Source organism: Chrysochloris asiatica, unplaced genomic scaffold, assembly GCF_000296735.1.
Source record: "Chrysochloris asiatica unplaced genomic scaffold, ChrAsi1.0 scaffold00072, whole genome shotgun sequence".
In the NCBI taxonomy this organism is placed as follows: Eukaryota; Metazoa; Chordata; class Mammalia; order Afrosoricida; family Chrysochloridae; genus Chrysochloris; species Chrysochloris asiatica.
The window spans coordinates 6,582,270-6,606,437 of NW_006408590.1; the positions used below are offsets into that span (position 1 = coordinate 6,582,270).

At 37.7% G+C, this 24,168-nt stretch overlaps 1 protein-coding gene across 1 annotated transcript in view; it reads right to left on the minus strand.

Annotated features, from left to right (window-relative positions):
* The window catches only part of DCDC1 (doublecortin domain containing 1), an 87,876-nt gene that overhangs the window by 35,113 nt on the left and 28,595 nt on the right, over positions 1-24,168 (minus strand). The window contains exon 5 of the mRNA XM_006864907.1: positions 3,406-3,499. Coding sequence (XP_006864969.1) covers positions 3,406-3,499 — 94 coding nt within the window. The remainder of the gene's footprint in view (positions 1-3,405; positions 3,500-24,168) is intronic.

Consider the following 24,168-nt stretch of genomic DNA (forward strand, 5'->3'; position numbering starts at 1 on the left):
AGCTTGAACCACTAACCTTGAGGTTCAGACCGACCTTGCAGTCCAGCATATTAACCTGTAGTGATACATCTCAAAGTTTAAGAGGTTATATATCCAAATCCAGAATACCAACTCTAGGGAAAGGTTTTTGTCTCCATTCAGCATCTGGACATCCCATGGGTCTTGACATCAGGCATTCCCTGGATCTAGGAGCTTCATAGTGAGGAACCCAAAGTACAAAGATACACACTCCTCCTGGTTCTGCTTTCTAGGTGCTGATGGGTCCCTCTCCATAGTACTTTCAGTATTCTTCTCCAATACCATAATTCAAGTGCATCGGTTCTTTTAGAGTATTCCTTATTGTCTTAGACTGGGTTTTCTAGAGAAGCAAACCCAGTGAACCATATACATGTATGCTTATTATCAAGGAAATGTCTGACAATTATAGACTCCCAGGTCCCCAGTAGAAGACAAGGGGGAAGGGTTTCCCTCTTCTACATTATATAGGGAGTAGGTCACATCCCCAAGGAAACATCTTTTCAATTGATTGGCTGCTCATAGCAAATCATCATCATGTTAACTATGCCTGTATTAGGTTTCATCACCATGGGAATAACTGCTAACCCCATTGGAATTCCTGGTGTCAAACTCACACTTAACCCTAACTATTACACTTATTCATTGTCCAGAGTTTGCATGCATACGGGGCATGGAAATACCATGGCCTGAGTCAGGCATACCTTAGTCCTTAAACTGACATCTTTGCTCTTTAACATTTTAAAGAGGTCTTTTGCAGCAGATTTGACTAATGTAATAATACATCCATTGATTTTTTTTTTTTTTTTGATTGCTGCTTCCATGAGTGTTGTTGATTGTAGATCAAAGCAAAGTGAAGTCTTTACCAACTTCAATCTTTTTGCCATTATCATGATGCTATTTATAGGTCACGTTGTGAGGATTTTAATTTTCTTTACATTGAGGTGCAATGCATACTGAAGACTATAGTCTTTGATCTTAATCAGTAAGTATTCTAAGTCCTCTTCACTTTCAGCAAGCAAGGTTGTAACATCTGCATATTGCGGGTTGTTAATGAGTCTTCTTCCCATCCTGACGACACACTCTTCTTCATCTAATCCAGTTTCTTAGACTATTTGCTCAGCATACAAATTGGTGAAAGGATACAATCCGGGCACACATCTTCCCCGATTTTAAACCGTTCAGTATCCTCTAGTTGTGTTCTAAAACTACCTCTTGGTCAATAAATAGTTTCCTCAAGACTGCAATTAAGTGTTCTGAAATACCCATTCTTATCCAGTCCACTCCGCCCACAACGCAAATGCCTACTTATCAGTCTGTATGCATTCTACTTCATTTTTTTTCAAAGTTAAATATGTGAGATTTAATAAGAGTACAATGAAATATTCTTGCTTTTTGGTATATTATTTTCACATAGAGAAGGAAGGATATTTTATAGAAGAGTTGGGCATAGAATGGCAACATCAGTCAAAAATTGATAGTTTTGCATCACAAGTGTCATCAACACACCAAAGGAAGGCAGTTGGAAGCTTGGAAATTTCATTTTTGATGACTTCCAATTTTCCTAGATTCATACTTTGTACATTCTACATTCTGATTATTAATGGATGTTTGCAGCTGTTTCTTCCTGTTTTGAGTTGTGCTACATCAGCTAATGAAAGTCTTAAAAGCTTTGCTCCATTCATGTCATTAAGGGCAACTCTACTTTCAGTTGTATTCTGAGTGCCTTCCAACCTGAAGGGCTCATCTTCTGGCACTGTGTCTGACAATGTTCTGCTGCTATTTAGTTCAGTGACTAGCCATCTAGAAGTGGCCCACCTCTCCTTCTTCCTAGTCTGTCTTAGTCTGGAAGCTCCACTGAAACCATGCACAAGTCTTCTGGTACTTAATATACTGGTGACGTAGCCTCCAGCATCACAGAAACACACAAGCCACCATTATATGACAAACTGACACACAAGTGTCATATATAGTACAAGCATTAAAATTACCAAGAAAAATAGTTTTGCTGTCAAAAATCTATATACAAAACTGCATAACGAAAAAAATGTTATAAGCAACAAATATCAAAATATCATAGTACTAACTTAAATAAGTAGGAGTTAGAATGATAAAACCAGGAAATTGGTGTGTGTTTTGTTTTTAATGTTTTACTGTGCTTTAGATAAAAGTTAACATAGAAAATTCATTTCCCAATCAATAATTCACACACTAATTTTCTGTGGCATTGGTTATAATTCCTGCAATGTGTCAGCACTCTCCCATTACCTCCTTGAGTGTCTAGATTCCACTCATCTGGTTTCTCTGTCTCCTTGCCTTCTCACCTTTGGTTTTGGACAAATATAGCCCTTTTGGTCTCATACAGTTGATTGTTCTAAGGAGCATTTTGTTCACTGGTGTTATTATTTGTTTTACAGACCCATATATTATTTGGCAGAGGGGTGCCCTCGAGGAATATCTTGTTTCAATTTAGAAGATTGTCCTTGAGTACTAGTTATGGGGTAAAATAGTTTTCTTTTAAAGTACAAGCAAGAAAACTGGAAACTACTTCTCATATCACTTACAGTTACCTGGACCAAACCTTACAGTTAAAGGTGCACACTTTAATTTCTCTACCCTCCCTAGTCATGGAGTCAAGGTCTAGATGGAGTAATAGGATCATCTCAGTAGCACATGGAAATACACAAATATGTAATTTAGAACATTTGTGCGTTTAGATACACGAAATTGGTGCCTTCTAAAAATATCAATGGAAATCTCATCGTCCTACAAAGTTATATAATAAAATCACTTTAAAGTAAATTGGATTCCTTTACTCTAGAAACTGATCAAAATATTTTTGAAAGCTATAGCTCAGCATGTTGTTGTTGTTAAGTGCAATTGAATTGGTTCCTATTCATAGTAACCCTGTATAGAATTTCCAAAGACTATAAATCTTTATGGGAGCAGAAAGGCTCATCTTTCTCCTGTGGAGTGACTCGTATGTCTGAGTTGCTGACCTTGTGATTAGCAGTCCAGTGCATATCCTACAACATCACTAGAGCTCCTTACATGTTAGCATACAGTCGTGCAATTTCTCATTTCTTTTTCTTTAAAAAGATGGAATTACTAAATTATGAAAAATTATAAATTACATTTGTTTAGTTATAGTTTATGATGGTCAAATTACTCAACTTTTTGTTAAAAATCTATTTACGCTGAAATAAAAGATTCCTAAAATCTTAGTACATTTTCATAATTTCTCTACATAACAATGCCATATTCATCAGTTACAGTTAAACTCTATTTTATTACTTCTGTTTTCATTTTTGCATAAAGTAAAAGCAAAATTAGTTAAATATGTTTCCAAAGAATATCACATGGTTTATGAAATACTTCCTTCCCACTTACCGTGTGAAATATCTTCAATTTTTCTGCCATACAAATCATAAAGATATCTGGCTGGTGAATTCAGATCCATTTTCATTGTACAAGTATCTAAAACCTATATAGGAAAACAAACAAAACCCTATAAACAGCTTGTAAAAGTCTGCCTTGTAAAATTGAATACACATTTAAACACCTTTCTATACTACCTACATGGCTAATTAAAAATGAGACGATAAAATAAAATGTAATGATTTACAAAATGTTTTTAATACATGAAAAAAAGCAGTTAAAATGGTTCGAGTTCATCATATTTATAAAACACTGTAAAAAAGGCATAGTCAGTATCTGATCTCTTCTGACTTCACAAAGGGAATCAACCTTGATATCAGCCCAAGGTCCATTCTTATGAGAATGATGTCAGACATGCCTCAACCCTCTGAACTTCCTTACCAGTTCTAACCATCCCTTCCACAGCATTCTCTATTTCACTGCTGGGTTTGATAATTCACTACAATGGCCACATGATACTTAGGAAACACTCACAATAATGGGGTTTATCAGGTAATTTGTTGTTGTTGTTGTTGTTGTTAAGTGCCTTCGAGTCGATTCCAATCCTGTTTCCAAGGAGCAACTGGTAAGCCTGAACCACCGACCTTGCAGTTTAAACGACTTTGCTGTTTGATGCATTAACCCACAGCACCACATTAGCAGGTGGCAATTCAGGATCAGAAATGTTCAAGATACAGTTCTTTGGACAGGAAGCCTCTTCCCTACTGTGCCCCCAAATAGGCCTCTTTCTGGCCCATAGTCCTTGGTCTGGCATCCCTGCTCAGGCAATGTTACATCACTCTTTTTTCCCCCCACACTTTCAATAAAGAGCTAAAGGGAACTCCACTATGCTATAAGCCTCAGTCTACAAACACTTGGCTCCAGCCCCATGTGTCAGCAAACCTAGCTCCCCCAAAAAAGTGTCTGGAGGAACCACATTCAACAAGTGAGCCTCTTTCCCATGAAACAGGAAGTCCACTGTTGTGTCTCTTGCTTTTGATGCTACTGCTCCTCTGCCCTCCTCTGCTCTCCTCTGCCACTTCTCTAGAATTACAACCTTCTGGCCTGAAATCAAGGACATTCACTACACAGCGAATTCAGCATCCAAAGGATGTGCTCCCTGGCTCTTCTTTCTTGCTGATACTGAGAGATCCCTCTTCTTGCTGCTGGGATAGCTACTTTTGAACACAGATATTGTTGCTGTTAGGTGTCGCTGAATCAGTTCCGACTCTAGAAAACCCTATGTAAGGCAGAACAAAACACTTTCTGGTCCTGCATCATCCTCACAATTGGTGATATGTCTGAGACCATCGTTTTTGCCATGTATCAGTACATCTCCTTGTAGGTCTTGTTCTTTTTCACTGACCTCAGTACTGTCCAGTCACTTCCAGTTCATTTCGTTGGTCAGAACTCTCTCCTACTACACACAATTAATATTTCAAACTATCTCCAGTTTGATCATCTCCACCCTGCTCAATGTCCCTTACATCCCTTATATATCTACAACTGCCTCCATCATGACCTCATGGTCAGAAATACTCTAGGGAATTCATTTAATTCAAATTCCTCCTTGGCCAATCATGTATGCAGTCACCTCCTTAGGTTCCCCACATTCTCTCTCTTCCCATCTTTTCTGTTCAGTTCTTGACTCCTTAAAATTGTTAAGTTTATTATTTAAAAGTATAATGAAATCCTCAGGTACAAATTACATTCCCTAGCTACTAGTGAAAGTTCAAATATTTAAATATCCTCCAAAGATAGAATTTAACAATTAAATTAAGTAAAACACAAGGTATTTAAAGACAGTCCCAATTATGTCAACCAAAATTGTAATGATTTTAAAATTTATTTCAAATATTGCTGCCTTCGAGGCTTAAAAATATCAGTCAAGTAAAATTACACCACTTTATAACTCATTCTTCTTTTCAGTGTGCTAAAGCATTGGTAAAAATAAATGATTATGCAAGCCAAGTTTTAAGAGTTAAATGAGTTGAAAACAGACTTTAGAAATTCAGGTACTAGAAATTAATAATACATCAGCAACATTGTCATTCTCTTCTATTTTCAGAATGAAAGATCTTTACAGTGTTTAAGCAAAACCAACCCCCAATAATCGTTTTATCAGAGTAAAGTATGAATTAGTATCTATGTAAGTTTTTGTGAAGAGTCATGAAATGAAGCCTCCACCTGTAAGGTCATTCTTAAAATTCACAATAGAAAAATACTTAACGATGCCATCTTGCTGTATTATTAAAGTTAATTAAAATACCATTTCCACTCACCTGTGCCTATTAAACTTGTTAAAATAGTACTTTAACAAAGTCATGTGTTGTTAATTTCTCAAAGCTTAGCTAACTCTTCTGATACTAAAAATTTAAATTAGCATGCTCTAAAAAGTTGTGGTGTTCGAGGAGAATACTGAAAGTGCCATGGACTGCCAAAAGAACCAATAGATCTGTTTTGGAAGAAATACATCCAGAGTGCTCCTTGGAGGCCAAGATGGCTAAGCTTCGTCTCTCATACTTTGGACATATTGTCCAGAGGGAACAGTTGCTGGAGAAGGATGTCATGCTGGGTAAGGTAGAGGGTCAGAGAAAAAGAGGAAGACCCCTAACGAGATGGATTGGCCAAGTGGCATCATCGATGGCGTCAAGTGTAGCAACGGTAGTGAGGTTGGCCCAGGATTGGACATTGTTTCGTTCTGCTGTGCATGGGGTTGCTATGAGTCGATTCCGACTCAATGGCACCTGACAATAACAACAACAAAAGCAGTATCTTCTTGACAGGCACTTGGGAAGTGATTTATCAAAAAGATCTACTTGTTTACAGTTCTTAGGGTCACCTGCACCCCAAGGCATTTCTGTTGTGGAGCTACAGCTCCTGAATGGGCACCAGCTGAAATGTATGGGTAAAGAAGCTACAACTTCTGGTTTGGTTTGCCACTATCTCAGTCAAGAAGAGAGCCTAAGCTCAGATCAACTTTGTCCCAGCCATCTGAGCCAAGTTAACAAACCATCAGGCCAACAATGTCCATCCTTCAAAACACAGAAAATCTTGGTAACTTCACATGTTCTTATGAGTAATCATTCAGAAATGTAAATCCAAATTTACATATATACACACACACACCCTTCTCAAAAGATCCTTCTCAAAAGATTCAACAAGTTGGTTCCCTCTTACAGAGACACTATATACAACAGAAAAAAACACAGTGAGGTCCTGTCACAGCCTTATAATCATTGTTATGTTTGAAGTCATTGTTTCAGCCATTGGATCAATCCATCTCTTTGAGGCTCTTCCTCTTTTATACCAACACTCTGCTTTACCAAGCATAATGTCCTTCTCCAGGAATTGGTCCTCCTGACAACATGTCTGAAGTATATGAGACAAACTCTCACTATCTTTACTTCTAAGGAGCATTATGGCTATATTTCATCCAAAATAGATTTCTTAGTTCTTCTGGCAGTCCATAGTAGTTTTAATATTTTTTATCAACACCAGTAATTCAAAGGCATCAATTATTATTCAGTACCCTTTATTTATTTGTGCAACTTTCATATGCACAGGAGGCGATTGAAAACTCCACAACTTGAGTCTGGAGCACTTTATAGTCCTCAACGTGACATCTTTGCATTACAACACTGTGTTGTTCTTAAGTGTCACCAAGTCAGGTCCCACCCATAGCAACCCTGTATAGGATTTCCGAGGAGTGACTGGTGAAGGTGAACCTGAGCCTCTGGCCTTGTGGTTCAAACCATTTTTGCAGTCCAGAGCATTAATCCACAGCACTACGCCAGGACAACTTTTGCAGCAGGTTTGCCCAATGCAATACTTTATTAAACTTCTTGACTGCTATTTCTATGAGCATTGATTATCAATCCAACTAAAATGAAACCCTTGACAATTTTCATATGTTGTCAGTTTATCACAATGTTGCATATTGGTTCAGTTGTGAGAATTTTTGTTTTCTTTATGTTGAAGTGGAATCCATACTGAAGTTTGTAGTTTTTGATCTTCAGCAGTGTTTCAAGTCCTCTTTGCTTTCAGAAACACAGTTGTGCCATATGCATATCACAGATGTATAAGACTTCTTTCAATTCTGATGCCCTATTCATACTATTTATTTCTCAGATTATTTACTCAGTATACAGATTAAATAAGTATGGTGAAAGGATACAACTCTGGTGCACAGTGTTCCTGATTTTCAACCATGCAGTATCTCCTTGTTCTGTTTAAATGACTGCCTCTTGGTCACTGTGCAGGACCCACATGAGCAAACTGAAGTATTCAGGAATTCACATTCTTTGCAGTGTTCTCCATAATTTGTATGATCCACACACTCAGAAAGGAGCTCTGGTAGCATACTGGTTACGAATCGGGCTGTGAACTTCAAGGCCAGCAGTTGGAAACTACCAGCTGTTCCACAGAAGAAAGATGAGGCATTCTGCTCCCGTAAAGATTTACAGCCTTGGAAACCCTGTATAGGGTTGCTATGAGTTGGAACTGACTCCACAGCACATACCAACAACAACACACTCAGGTGTGTCTGTTCATAGTCAAAAAAATATAAGTAAACATCATTTTGGTATTTTCTGCTTTCAGCCAAATCCATTTAACATTAGCAATGATTTTTCGCATTCTACATCTTGCTCTGATTCCGGTTTGAATTTCTGGCAATACCCTGTTGATGTGCTGCTGCAACAATTTTTGTTTGTTTGTTTGTTTTCCATATGATTTTCTGTGATAGTTCTCATTTTCAGAGAATAAACATATCAAGTCACCTTGTTAAAAACAAAACAAAACATGTTCTACAGTTTATAGAAATAAAGATAAGTGGCATTGGTTACATTCTTCATGTTGTGCCAACATGCTTGTTCTTTCTGGTGTGGATGTTTCACGTTCACTCACTCAATCTGCCTGCCCCCCAACCATCTCTTCTATGCTGTTGATGCTTGGTAGATTTTTGTGTTGTGTGTGTGGCACTATGGGTTAATGTGCTGGACTGCAAAGTCAGTTTGAACCACTAGTTAGGCGGTTCGAGCTCACCAACCGCTCCTCAGAAACCTTATACAGGGTCACTTCGGGTTGGAACCAACTCAAGGACACATAACAACAACAACTGCTACCTTATTCTAGCCCATGGACTGAGAAAAGCAGTGTGCCTGCGGGCCTTTTGGACATCTAGACATTTTAAGTATATATTTTCAATGTTATATGTGTACAAATAAAAATTAAATAGAAGTAAATACTGTTGGATAGGGTGTATGGAGAGGATTGTAATCATTTGCTGAATGTAAAACTGATAAGCCACCCTGTAAACCTTCAATCACTCAATTCATAATAAAAACCTTATTAAAAAACAAACAAATAAAGTAAAAGTAACCTTAAAAAAAAAAAGGAAGTTTTGACAACCTCAAGGGATTCCAATCATGTTCCTTTTCAATGTTCTTTGAGTTTAGGGAAAAGATAGAAGTCTGAAGGGGCAAGATCTAAGTGAATGGGATAACATCTTCAACTAAATTCCTGTGGAACAGCCCTTGGTACTTGAAGAATGAGTGATGCATTGTTTTTTGTTGTTTTGTTTTTGTTTTTTTGTGTGTGTGTGTGTTTTTAGTGTTTTATTTTGCATTATATGAAGTTTACATGGGAGAACATTAGTTTTACATTCATTCTCTCGTACATCGTATCATTGCCATGGTTACAATCCCCTCCATGCATCATCAACCAACCAAAGAGTATACCCTGCAAGCCTGCCCCCTACACTATCCCCACCCCCCACCCCCAATCTTTAGCACACAGTTGCTCTCCCTCTCTTGATCTAAAGCCCCCAGCTGCTCCATAGCTCCACATCATTGTCTCTGCCTCCATCTCAGGCATCACTGTTTCTCTGGGTAGGGTCCCGCTCCCGGCTCTTCTCCGTTGATGGCTCTAGGGACCTCTGCTCCTAGACTGAAAAGTTAATCACTTCCTTCCTTGCTATAAAATGTCTACCTTTACATTTCCAACCTTCACAATCAGTATTGATAACAATTATTCACTATTGTATCACAACAGACTCATCTGCATTTCATTTCATCAACTCTGCCTAGGCAAATTGGATGCTACTCACTGGAGATTCTGCCTTCCTCCAGGCCCCCTGTCTCTAGGTTCCCTCTTGAAAGCTTGTAAGCCAGTCACTTCTTGCCTTTGTAGCCCTATCCCCACATTTTGGGTAGCCAATGTCCAAGTTGCCCATCCCTGTCTACTCTGTGTGTGGAGGGGGTGGGAATGATTCTTGGTGTAAGAATTTGTTCCCTCTTTTGACCTATTGCTTCCATAGTTGTAGGTCAAGTTCATCAAATTGCATCAGATTACTCTTTTTTTCCTCTTCTTTCTTCTTCTAGTTGATCTCTGATCATCCAGTCATTGAAGCCAGGTCAAGTGGGTATTATCTGCAAGTGTGGGTGTTCTTGTGCATATGCCCTCTCTTTTTATCAGCTGAACGTTTCACTCTCCATATTGTAGGGCTTAGCTCGCCACTTCATCGTTGTTTTTCCCTCACTTCCCCTCATCGGTGATGAACGTGGTCACCAATCAGAGTGTGTATTCCCATTGAGTCTTATTCTTGGAAGAGGGTTTGCTGCAACAATTTTTTAATCATCTTCAGCAAAATTTTACTTACATGTTATATTAATGATGTTGTTGTTGTTAAATGCTGTCTGGTTGGTTCCGACTCATAGCAACCCTGTATAGGGTTTCCTAGGAGAAGCTGGTGAGTTTGAATTGCTGACCTTATGGTTCACAGTCCAGTGTTGATCCTAAAGCACCACACCACATTCTGTTGTCACCTCTCTTCAGTATGGGAACAAATACAGACCACTTTCAGTGGGTTGGCCAGGTCTTCTAACTTTCTCGGTACAGACAAGTGAGCAATTCAAACATTGCAACTCTTTGTTGAAATATCTCAACTGGTATTCCATCTATTCCTGGAACCTTGTCTTTTGTAAATGCCTTAAACTTGAACTTCTTTCAATCCCATTGGCTCTTGATCACATGCTACCTCCTGAAAAGGCTTAATGTTGATCAATTCTTTTTGGTAGATGACTCTGTGTATCCCTTCCATCTTCTTTTAATGCTTTCTTTATTGTTCAACAGTTTACCTATACAAGCCTTTTATATTATAACTTGGGGCTTAAATTTTTTCTTTTGGTCTTTCAGCTTGAGAAATAACATATGTGGTCTTTGCTTTTGGTCTTCTAACTCCAAATCTTTGTACACTTCATTAAAATACTTTACTTTACCTTCTTGAGCCACCCTTTGACATCTTCTATTCAGATCTTTCAAGGAGCTCTGGTAGAGTAGTGGCTAAGAGTTGGGTTTCTAACCTCAAGGTCAGCAGTTCGAAACTACCAGTGGTTCCTTGGGAGAAAGATGAGGTTTTCTGTGCCCATAAAGATTTACAGCCTTGGAAACCCTATACAGGTCTTGTGGACTTTTTTCATTTTCTTTAGCTTCAAGTTGAACTTGCTTATGTTCAATGTTGTAGGAGTCAGCAAACTATGTTCACAGTCAATTCCACCCACAACCTATTTTTATATGCCTGGCTTGCTAATAATGGCTTTTTACATATTTAATTGCTAAAAAAAATATAATCAAAAGAACAATGGTATATTCTGACACATGAAAATTACATGAAATTCAAATTTCAGTTCTTATAAAGTTTTCCTGGAAAAGAGACACATTTGTTCAGTTCTTATAAAGTTTTCCTGGAAAAGAGACAACATTGTTTACATATGTTGTAGGCTGCTGTCATGCTACAATAGCATAGTTGAGTAGTTATGAGACAACTTATGGCCATAAGATGGAAAATACTTACTATCTGACCCTTCATTAAAGGACTGTATTCACATCATTCATATAAAGTTCTGTGTTTTCTTGACACGTATACATTAACCTCGACTCCTTCTTGCATTTCTAAACTCCTTCCCTTACTGCTGTGGAAATGTTTCCCCTGATCAACAAAATTCAGTAGAATCTCAACTTTTTAAAAAATAAAATAGGCTCACAGAGGGCTATATAGATGAGAGTGAAGCATCCAGCTGATAGGAAGCGCGAGGAAGCACACAATAACACCCAAAGTTGCAGATAGCACCCATATGACCTAGCCTCGATGGCTTGATAATGAGAATTTGACTAGAGGAAGAGGAAGATTAAAAAAAAGAAAGAAAAAAGCAATTTTTGGTAAAGGAAATGAGGGCAAATTGTTACAATTTGATGAACTTGAACTATACACATGGAGTTATTAACTCTAACTACCAACAAAGAGGGAAGGAGTCTTCACATCAAGTACCAATGCTATCCCCTCTGTATACACTGTAGATAGGGATGGACAACTCAGACATTGGCTACCTAAAATGAGGGGGCGATAAAGGCACAAAGTGACTGGCTTACAAGGTTTCAAGGGGGAGTTTACTTTAATAGTGTGGAGGGGGAAAGAGTTCCCACTGAATAGTTTTAAACTTGTCTAGATGGGTCTGGTGAAAAGAGATGGGAATAACATTCTTATGATTCAAGAGTGAGTAATTACTATCATGACTAATTGCGATTGTCACAATTGTAAAGGTAGAAGGTTTGTAACAAAAATAGGGGAGTAGTTAATCTTACAGTCCAGAAACAGAGGACCCTAGGACCATTGAGGAAGAAAAGCACAAGCAGAATGCGAGACCTTATTCAGAGAAGCAGCGATACCAGAGATGGAGGTAAAGATGGGAACATTGAGAGAAGGAGCAGCTTAGAACTCTAGATTCATGGGAAGAGAGGGACTAAGAGATGGTGGCCAGGAGGCAGACTTGCAGAATGTGCCCTTTGGTGGTGTAAACTATTATACGTGCCTGAGTGTTTTTGTGTGTGTGTGTGTGTGTGTTTTTTTAAAGAGCTAAAGTGAATAGAGAGAAATACTGATGGTATGTGGAGGGGATTATAATCATTGTAATAAAACAAGGCGTATGATTTGTTGAATGTAAAACTGATGATTTTCCCTATAAACTTTCACTCAATCTACAACAAAAACCTTAAATAAAAGTAGGCTCTTCCTTGACTTCATTCATTTCCCCAGAGCTTTCTCAAGTGGCTAGTATTTCTTCTCTCATATCACAAACTCCCAAGTTTGGGAGGAGGTGTCTTCTCTCATATCACAAAATCTCAATTGCTATTTCAAGACCTTTACCCAACCCTCAACTCTATCATTGAAATAAATAAATAAGTAAAACTAAGCTCTGCTCACTTGACAAGCCGGACATTGGAGCAAACCATCTGCCTCACTCAACTCATTCTTCTCACTCGTGAATAATCCTTTGCCATACAAAGCTTGCAAAATCCTAACACTGGATGACACTTACTTCCTCTTTACCCACACACTGAAGCCAGATGCTACTGGAGAAAACAGTACAACTGAGCACACCAATATCCATGGTCCCTCAATACTGTCCAGTGATTTCTACTTAATATTTGTTGAGTCAAATCTCTCCCTCACTATCCACAATGAGTATTTGAATCTACCTCTGTTGTGCTCATGTCTACCCCACATGCCCTCTCTATATTCCCTATGTCTACTATCATTTTCAATAGATGATATGACCTCCTACTTCACAGAAAACAAATTAAGGTTTTATCTTCCTGCTATCAAACTTACAAGTGTGCCTACTTCTGTACCAACCCTGTTTTCTCTGTAATTACATTACAGGCTAATATTTCTATCATATTTTCAATTATATTTACCCTCTGCTTTTAAAACCATATATATTATCTGTTAATTTTTCTCTCATATACATTCAACTATTTCTTCTCAACTAGATTTTTTCTCACTAGCATTTAAACATGCTCAAGTCTCTCTTATCTTCAGTTTAAATCTGCCCTCACATCTCCATTTATTTCTCCCCTTCACAGATAAATCTCTTAAAAGATTTGTCCATGTTCTCTATGTCCATTTTCCTGCCCACTCATTTTCAGATCACTCCAGTCTGACTTTCTCTCCATCATTTTCAAAAATAATTCTTACAAAGATTACCAATGACTTCTGCATTAACAAATCCAAAGGATAGTTTCTTAATTCTCATCTATTTTGAACTCTGAGAAGCAATTAACCATTATAAAATCCATTAATTTTTCTCCTACCAATTGGGCCTTGACTTCCTGTCTTCTTCATAGCCTTTTCCTCCTCTCTCCATTCACTGGAACTGTTCAAGATCAGTCTTAGTCCTCTTCTTGCCTCACTATATAGTCTCCTTTAAGACGGTCTTATCAATGCTTCCTGATGTTTCATCATCTATCTACATACTGACAACTCTCAAATTGGTATACCTATCCTGGTCTCCACCTTGAACACCAGACTATATAATGCCTACTCACTCTACCCATTTACACAAATTGAAGTTCTCTTAAGATCATCATGTCCATGACCAACACTTGCTCTTTCCCTTCAAATCTCCCAGCATTCCTTATCTCAATGGAAGGTACCTCTATTCATCCAGATGTGCAAACCAGAAACCTCAAAGTCATCCTTAATACCCTTAATACCTCATTTCCCCTTACTCAATGGATCCAAACATTATCAGTAACTGTTGGTTTTATCTTCTAAGTATCTTTCAAATCCATCCACTGTTTTTCATTTCCATTGCTACTTCCTAGTCCAAACTATTATCATTTACTGCAATTGTTAGTTAATAGTCTCCCTAAATCTATTCTGATCCTATTCAATCTGTTCTTCATAGACCAGCAAAGTGATCTGCTCAAAAATTTAAATCTGGTTACCTACTCTCTAGTCCAATCCTAAATGTTGTTGTTGTGTTGTTAAGTACCATTGAGTTGGTTCTGGTCCATAGCGACCGTATATAGGGTTTCTGAGGAGCAGGTGGTGAGCTTGAATTGTCGATTTTGCAGTTCAAACTGACCTTGCAGTCCAGCGCATTAACCCATGGCACCACATAAAACCTCTTAAATAATATCCCACTGCTCCCTAGTGTGGTGCTGTTGGATAAGCACTGGACTAGTAATCACAAGGTCGACAGAGCAAATTTGCCAGCTGCTCTTGGAAACCCTATAGGGTCCCTATGAGTCAGAACCAACTCAACAGCTCACAACAAGAAAACAACAGCAACTCTTAGGGGGGAAAAAAAGAGAGATCTTAGTAACATTTTGAATACAAGTTTTTTGACAGATAATATATTTTGTGAATGTCTTCTCAGTAATGGCTTGCCTTGTCATCTTTTTATGCTTGTTTGTTTTAATTCAGAAAAGTAAATTTTAGTTTTTTTGGGGGGTCATACCTTTTTGTGTGGTGCTGTAGGATACGCACTAGACTGCTTACCTCAAGGTAAGCAGTTCAAATCCCCCCAGCCATTCCTTGGAAATCCTATACAGGGTCCCTATGAGTTGGATCTGACTCAACAACAATCTAAGAAATCTTTGTAAATGTCAAGGCTGCACAGATTTTCCCTCATGTTTTCTTAGAGAACTATTATAGCTTTACTTTGTTATGATTAGAACTCTGATACATTTTAAATTAATTCTTGTGGTATGTGGCATGGGTCCAAATAATTTCTTATCAGATATCCAATTGTTTCGTTAAATTTATCAAGAAGTCACTGAATTACTATGACTCCTATGTGAAGAATAATTTGTGGCTTTATTTGTGAACTCTATTTTCGTGTATCCTCATGCAAGTATCATTCTGCCTTCATTATTTCGGCTTTATAGTGTCAAAATCAGAGAGTATAAGTACTCCAAATTTTTCTTTTACAAAATCAGGGTTATTCTAATTTCTTTGCATCGTCATATAAATTTTATAAATAGTTGGCTAATTTCTACCAAAAATAAAAGGCTACCAAAATTTTGATGAGTATTTTGCTGACTCTAGATTCCTAGTGTGGTGCTGTAGGATAGGCACTGACCACAACATCAATTGAACTGCAAGATCAGCGATTCAAATCCACCAGCTGCAACTTGGAAACCCTATACAGGGCCGCTATGAGTCGGAACTGACTCAACGGCATTAAACAACAAACAAGAAGATCGATTTGCAGAAAATTGGTATTTTAATATTCAATCTCCCAGTCCATGAATATAATGTATCTCTGCACTTATTTGGGCTTTCTTTAAATTCTCTCAGGACTGATTTGTTGTCTTCGTTGCATACTCAATGTTTCTGCTATTATTTTCTTTCAGTGAAGAACTTCCTTTAACGTGTTTTGCAGTGTGGGTCTGCAGAAAACAAACTCCCTCTGCTTTTGTTTGTCTGAGACTGTCTTTATTTTTTAGAAACTTTCACTGCACATAAATTCTATGGTGACTTGATGATGTGGAATCACTAAACTTAAAAGAACACACACAAAAAAACAACTATATTTTTAGTCCTAGTTCCAAAGCCCCACCAGCAGCTGACCTTTATATAGACTGGCTGGGGGCCCTTACTTGGTGACTAATAACACCCTAGAATGTTGAGGCTCAGGTGGGATTACCAATCGATGAGAGCCAGGAGGGGGTGTGTCCTTCAGGCATCAGACCCTGCACTAGGATCGTCCCAGATTGAGTAAACCTGTGGTGATAACCCTGACAGCAACTGCAATTGTACCAGAAGAGAGGTGAAGAATGAGAAGACCCAAACAGCGGTTGCACAGTACAAACACTTAACCCTACTCAAGAGCTGAGTTGTTGTGGAGTACTGTTGAGTCATTTCTGACCCATAGCAACCCTGTATAGAGTTTCTGAGGAACGACTAGTGAGCTCAAACTGCCAACTTTGTGATTCAAACCGATTTTGTAATCCAACACATTAACCCACAGTGCCATGCCAAGACTCCACACCAGAGCTGAGAGGAGTAAGCTCCTAGCTGAGCTCATAAAGTAACGTCACTGAGTTTACTATTGGAAAGTTTCCTGTTGGGTGAGAATGAATATTGGTTTATGAAAAGGATAAACTACCTAAAGAGTACTGGCGTGGCGCTATAAGATAAGCTCAGGACTGCAAAGCACAAGGTCAGCAATTCAAATCTACCAACAACAAACTTCTTAATGCCACACTTAGAAACATAATTATGTCTCATTTTAGATTTTGAGGACCTATGCTGAGACTCCTCTCAAATGTCTTCCTTTGCATATGTTTCTGTTTATAGTCTTCTCTGTTATTAACGTTACTGCAGCTACCTTGTTGCCCTGAATTCTCTGTGATCACTACAATGAGTAAGCCCAATAAATAGAGTTGTGGGAAAAGCGGCTGATGTCTAAATGTTGATGAAGTTGGAGGACGGGGGTATAATATTTTTAATAAAAATCATTTTTAAATGGTCATTTGGATTCATTCTATTTGGGGGCCTGTTTCTATTGGGGTTTTCTGAAATGTAGTAAATCTTTCTCCTTTTACTGGTCAGAATATAAATTTCTCCTATTAATTCTTCTTTCCCTGGCGGCTGTGTTGGACCTTAGGAATTTCACTGTATGCATAAGCAGCTTAATATTCAGCTTAATGTAACCTCTTCTATGGCACTGGCCTGCAAATTCCAGCTATCTCAGCAGCCCAGAACTCGATCTCCTTTTCTTAAGCTTATGGGGATCGTTGTACTTTTCTTGGATTCTCTCTTCCTATACCACAGTCCAAAAATCATCTCCAAATATAAAGTGATGGTGATGATCGGACTTACTTACATTTTTCTCCCTGTCTCTCAGGAATTACATTCTGGCGCTATGTGTTTTTCAAATAGTTGTTTGATGTATTTTGCCCAGTTTTTAGCTGTTTTGCCATGGCTTAAAGCAGACGTTCATCTCTTTATTTTTAACTCATTTAAGTGAGGTTAAATTCGCATTTTAAGTGAAAATAAAAATATCAGAAAAAAGTATTTATCTTAGGGGGCTTCAAAAAGTTTGTGAAAAAAAATGGAGATTTTACACAAATTTTTTAAAGCTCCTTTGTATTTGTAGCCATTTTAAATAATGACAAAAAATTACTGCTCTTAGGTGAGAAAATGGTCCTAGTTCTAGGTATGACAGTTGAACCACTTTGGACACGGCAGTTAATTTATCTAACTTACAGTTTTCTGAGTTGTTTCACTAGATGATGCTGTAATATTCTGCTATTCTAATGTTCAGCACTAGGCAAAGATCAGAGATAAAGTAATGTTAAATTATGTACATTAATCTAATGAGCCTTTTAATTGTACTATAGTATATATTTTATCTACTTAATACATTACATAAGATATAAAATGTAAATATGTTGTTGTTGTGAAGTACCATTGAGTCAGCTCCAACTCATAGTGACCCTGTACAGGGTTTCCAAGGAACTAGTGGTGAGTTTGAACCACCGATCCTGCAGTTCAAACCAACCCTGCAGTCCAGTGCATTATCCTGCAGTGCCCACACCAGGATACTATAAATCAATATTTATTTTAAAAAATACTTCTTACCTTATCATAGTCAACACATACCATGTTTGTGTCTTAACTACCTCTAATAAACATAGGGACTATACTACCTTAAGGAGATAAATAAGTCTTTAGACTAGATATTCTCATTTGGTTTTTGTTTGCATTTTTTTTAGTTGAGGAAGTTCACATTTTTGTTTAAGAATTCATTTGAAAAAATTTCTCAGACTATTTTTAAATTACTCAAAATATTCTAAAATAGTCCAATCTTATCACCTTATATATTCACACTACATAAAATACTTCAAGTCACGACAAAATGACTACCATAAAACGTGGCCAGCCATAGCCTCTTGAGAATAAATCATATTCTCAAGTAATGTATTTTAAAAATTTGCTCATATTTTTAAGCAGATGCTAATCCATAGTGTGACTATTAGACTGATTTTAAAATAACAATAGCAATAATAATCATATTATCAGTACCAGTGGAATTTACCTTCTATTTCATGAAAAGCTCTTTAAAGAATTCAAAATATACTGATTATGCATGACCTCCCCTGTCGGAATGTATATTGAACATCTTTAATCAAATTTTGCTATTCCAGGTGCTTCCTTTTAAAAGCTCTTAAAATGTTCCCTGAATTGTTTCACCCAAACTACTAGAAAAATCTGTGGTAAATTTAATAATTCATGGGTGAACATTCCAAAATCATGCTATTATTTTACAATCTTTCAGTTGAATTTATCCTTTCTTAAACCTGGACTTCTTTTGCTCTTAAAGTGTTCTTGCTATTTAGGCTATGGTGTTATTTTTCAAATGACCAAACAGTAAACATCATGGAGGAGTCCTGGTGTGGCACTGTGGGTTAATGCGCTGGACTGCAAGGTTGGTTTGAACTGCAAGGTCAGTGCAGTGGTTCAAGATCACCAGCCACTCCTTGGAAACCCTATACAGGGCCTCTATGAGTCGGAACCAACTCGGCAGCACTTAACAAAAACGAACATCATAGAAGCCTAGATTTCTCTCTGGTTTAAAGGCGTATGATACAGTTCTATGAAAGTGAAGTAAAAAATCATCAGTTCTTTGACTGTAGAATTTATTTTATTCAACTTTTAGAAAAATAAATACATCATTTTTCGACATAATCTCCTTGCTTGTCAACAGCTACCATATGCCCTTATTACAAAAATGTTTTAGGCCAAGCAGAGAGCCATGAATGCACCACTGTCTTCACTTCTTCATCAGAGGTGAATCTACTTCCTAGAAGGGCTTCTTTCAGAGGACCAAAGAGGTGAAAGTCCAATGGAGCAAGATCAAGACTATAGGGAGGATGATTTACCACTTCAAAACAAAGGTTTTGAAGAGTATGGAGACGTGCATTATCATGCAAGATCACAATGCCCTTGGATGACAGTCCTCTGCATTGAAGGCTTCAGCTCTTCAGTGAGCATCTCAGTGTAAGGAACACTACTGATTGTTGAATCTTTTTCCTGATAGTGTTATAATATTGGCCCTTGAGAAACCCAGGAAACTGTAAGCATGAATTTTCCAGCTGATGGTTGACTTTTGAACATTTTTATGGTGGGTGATTGAGGATGCTTCCATTCCACACTCTGTTGTTTATTCTCAGGCGCTTAGTGATGAATCCAGGTCTGGTCACAAGTAATGATTTTTTAAAATAAACACCTACCTTCCTTCGAGTACTGGCCCAATTTTGTTTGCAGATGTCCAAATGCTTCTGTTAATGCTCTTCTGTGAGATGTTTTGGTGCCTATCTGGCAGAAACTTTTCAAAACCCATGTCTGTTGTGGATATTTTCATAAATACAATCACGACTGAATTGCAAATGGTTTGCCACTGTCACTAGTTTATTCAAAAGAATCATTTCATGTGCACACTCCACGTTGTCATCAGCCATGGTCATGAAGGGGTGTTTTAATATAAACAAAGTGTGGATCATTTTTTAATCATCCTCATAACCTGACACACACGTATGAGTAAGTCTCTCAATACTTACATGTGTTTTTAGTAACAACATGGAAATGTAATGAAAATACATTTACATACAACTATTAAGGAATTTCTTTTTCTAAGTTGGGTTTAAGGCGCTCTGGTGGTACAACAGTCCAACATAATTAAAGCCTGGCAGTACCAACCCATCTACTAGCTCCCCAGGAAAAAGACTTGGTGGTTTGCTCCCTTAAAGATCACAGCCTAGAAAACTCTACAGGGCAATTCTACTCAGTCACAGAGTCCCAGAGGTTACTGGGACTCAAAACCAGCTTAGTGATACCTAACAACAATAAGAAAGTTAGGTTTACAACTCAAAGATGATTTTCTTTGTGCTAACTCCTGAACATTTTCCTCTTCCAGATTTCTAGGCTCCCTATTTCCCATAGCCTCTTTTATCTGTCCCATTATATATTTTCTTCCTCTTAAACCACATGACAGAGCACAGTGGCTCTGTAGGATAAATAATGGACCTCAAGGTTGACAGTTCAACTCAACCAGCCACTCTGCAGGAGGAAGATGAGACTTCATGCTCCTGCAAAGATTTATATCTTCAGAGACCCTATACAGGGTCACTAAGGTTTGGTACCAACTCCATGGCACCTAACAACAACATATCACATGAGAGGTACAGGAGAATAAACAAGAAAGAAGAGTATAAAAATTTTAATCAATTACTAACTTTATAGTTTTGCGAGATCAGAGTGAGAGTTCTCAGACTTTAAAAACCACGGCCATCAAGTTGACTCCAACTCAGAACCTCCCTATTAGACAGAACAGAACTACTCACTAGGTTCTTGGAGACAGTAAGTCTTTCTGGAAGCAGACTGCCTCCTCTTTCTCCCACAGAGTGATGAGCAGCCCACTGCTTTTCCCACTGCCATACTAGGACTACTTTCTCAAACTTTAGTGGGAAACACTTGTTTAAATGCAGATTTCAAGCATTTCACTCAAGAGATTTTAAATTCTCTAGATTTGCCGAGCTCAGGTGGTTCTATAGGATAAGCAGAGGCCTGCTAACCTCAAGGTTGCTTAGTGGGAGAAAGATAAGGCTGTCTGCTTCTGTAAAGGCTTAATGTCTCACAAACCCTACATAGAGGGTCACAATGAGTCAGAATTGACTTGATGGCAGTAGTTTTGGAGTTTTTTTGGGTTAGGCTTGAAGTGGGACCCAGGAGTCTAAATTTCTAACATAATAACATGGATTTTTCTGATATAGGAGATCTTGGGATCAAATTTTAAGAAATACTGCAGCACCTTAGCCTGGAATAAGTATCCAAGTGAAAAAAAAAAATAATAATAAGTCTCCAAGTGGCAGAGGAAATATTTTGTTCTCATGAGGTTGGAAAATATTTTCCAAAGTGAGATGCACAAATCTTAAAGACTGGGCAAAATGCAAAAAATCCATTAGGGTACAAAGATGATATTACAATTATCTATTTTTTTCCTAAAAAATCAGACTTACTAAATACTAACTAAAATATTGACACTTGCCATTTAAAAAATACAAACAAAAAGAACCAGAGAAGACAGAACTAACAAAAATTCTGGAAGCCAGAAGATCATTAAAGTGGTAAATCATTTAGCAACAGAAAAAGTTGAAATTTGAGGTGGTTGTTGTTGTTGTTAAGTGCCATGGAGTACGTTCTGACTCACAGTGACCTTGTATAGGGTTTCCAAGGAGTGGCTAGTTAGCTTGAACTGTTGACCTGTGGCTCAATCTGACCATGCAGTCCAGCACATTAACCCACAGCACCACACCAGGACTCCAAAATTTGATTTGTATTGCAAAGCCCAGAAGTCTTAGAATTTTGAGCTATCGGGTACCTCTAAAAAGTGTGGCTGAAAACAAATGAAATATTTCTTTTAAAAAAGTAGTTAAACCTTTATAAATGTCCCAAGCTTCTAGGTAACACTATCTTTTCCATGAGAGAAGACATGGAGAAGCTAAACCAGAGGAACTCTAGAATCAGAGGCACCAGGCAGAGTTGAATTGAAAAGAGGGAAATTAAATGAAAGTCTACACTGAAAGTGAGACCCCCTAGCCCACTTTTCCACTTGATTACTAGAGTGCTCAGATTGGCTGATTCCATCTGGTGACATTGACAAGTCCCAGAGGGAAAAATACTAAAGACAATGTTGATTAGAGGTTCCCTTAAAGAAAAACCCTAGTCAGACCACTCTCCAATGAAACTCCTCCTTCAACAAGACATACTGTATTCACTGAGCTTTCAGTCACCTTCATTGCTGTTCACTTTAATATATTAACAAAAGATTAACACATATTTAAGTAAAGCCTTTAACATAAAAATCAGAGAAAAATACAAGTAATTAGAGGAAAAGACAGAGGAGGAAGAAGTAAAAAATTCATTAAGTTGGCAGATAAAGATAAGGAAATCTTTCAGTTGAAATAACTGGAAGTTTAGTTCAGGAGATAAAGCATCAAATTGTTGTTGTGCAGCCATATACACACAACAGAACAAAACACTGCCTGGTCCTTTGCCATCCTCACAATCCTTGTTGTTTGAGACCACTGTTGCAAACACTATGACAGTCCATCTTGTTGGTGGGGTCTTCCTCTTTTTCAATGACCCACTATTTTACCAAGCAGAATGTCCTTTGCCAGGAACTGATGTCTCCAGATAACGTGTCCAAAATATATAAGAAGTCTTGCCATACGTGCTTCTAAGGAACATTCTGGCTTTACTTCTTCCAATACAGATTTTTTTGTTCTTTGGACAGTCCATGGTACTTTCAATATTCTTCATCAACACAATAATTCAAAAGCATCAATTCTTCTTTGGTCTTCCCGTTTTCACATGCGTATGATGCCATTGCAAATTCCATGGTTTGTGTCCGGTGCCCCCTAATGCTGAAAGGGACATCTTTGCTCTTTAATACTTTAAAGAAGTCTTTTGCAACAGATTTGCCTAATACAATATATCATTTGCTGCTTCCATGAACATTAATTGTGGATCTGAAGTAAAACCAAATCCTTGACAACGTCATTCTTTTCTCTGTCATAATGTTGTTTGCTGTGAGGATTTTTGTTTTCCTTACATGTACTAGTAATCTATATTGAGGGCTGTGTTCTTTGATCTTCTTCAATTTAAATAATAGGAGTTTCATAAAATCAGAACAAAGTAAATTGAAGAAAATCATATTGACAAAGAAATAATTCAAGAAAGCTTTCTAGTAGAAGATAAGACTTTTTAGACTGCAAAGACAACACCTTGCATGTCCAGCACATCTGGGAAAAAATAAATCATTCTAAAATGTTTCAAAGAGGAAAAAATGAAAAGGAGTCCTCTATCATGGATTAAAGGAAGTATGGTAGCATAGTAGTTACAAGTTGGGCTCCTAACTTCAAGGTCAGCAGTTTGAAACTACCAGCCATTCCGCAGGAGAAAGATGAGGCATTCTGCTCCCACAGAGATTTACAGCCCTTGGAAACCCTGTACAGGGTCGCTAAGAGTCGGAACTGACTCCACAGCATATAACCACCACCACCACTACCACCACCAAAGATTTACAGCCTCAAAAACCCTATACAGGGTGGCTATGAGTCAGAACTGACTCCACGGCACACTACCACCACCACCACCATCATGGATTAAAAAATCAACAGCAATGGAGAGAAGACAATTAAAGCATTATCTTTATAATTTAGAGGGAAAACAATTATTTCCCAAGATCCCCCATGTTCTAAAGAAGCTATTGGATTATGCATACAATAGAATAAATGAAGAAAGAGGGAGGCTAGGGAATAGCAAAGAGGAATACAACCTGGAAAGCAAGAAAAATGCCACCCCCCAGTTAATGATAAAGGAAAATTTCAGGATAGAAAGCACAACAGGCAAGAAACCATTCAAACTGGAACAAGATGCAATGTTTCATTCATTTCTTATCCTGTTTTACTGTTGGATCCCCAACTGTAATTTCATGTGCATTTGTGATAATACATAGAAAATCATGCAAAAACAAATAAATAAAAATGTAAACTGCTGAGAGAATGAAATGCTTTTCAACAAGAAGGTTCTATTCTGCATATTACTATAACACTCACAGCTTAAAATCACTTGTCTGACAACAAATCCAAAAGATATTTAGGGAAGCGTGACATTTGTCTTCCCTGGAGCTAACAAACATAAAGAAGTTATGTATCTGTGGCAGACATTTTTTCAGTTTCGTTTAACTTTGTATCTTGTGCCTACAAATTGTGCTTAATGCCTTTTTCAATTCATCAATATATGAAAGAGCTGCAAAAAGTTCACGGAAAAATGGAATTAATTAAAGCATAATGGAATTTTCCCACATACTTTTTGAAGCC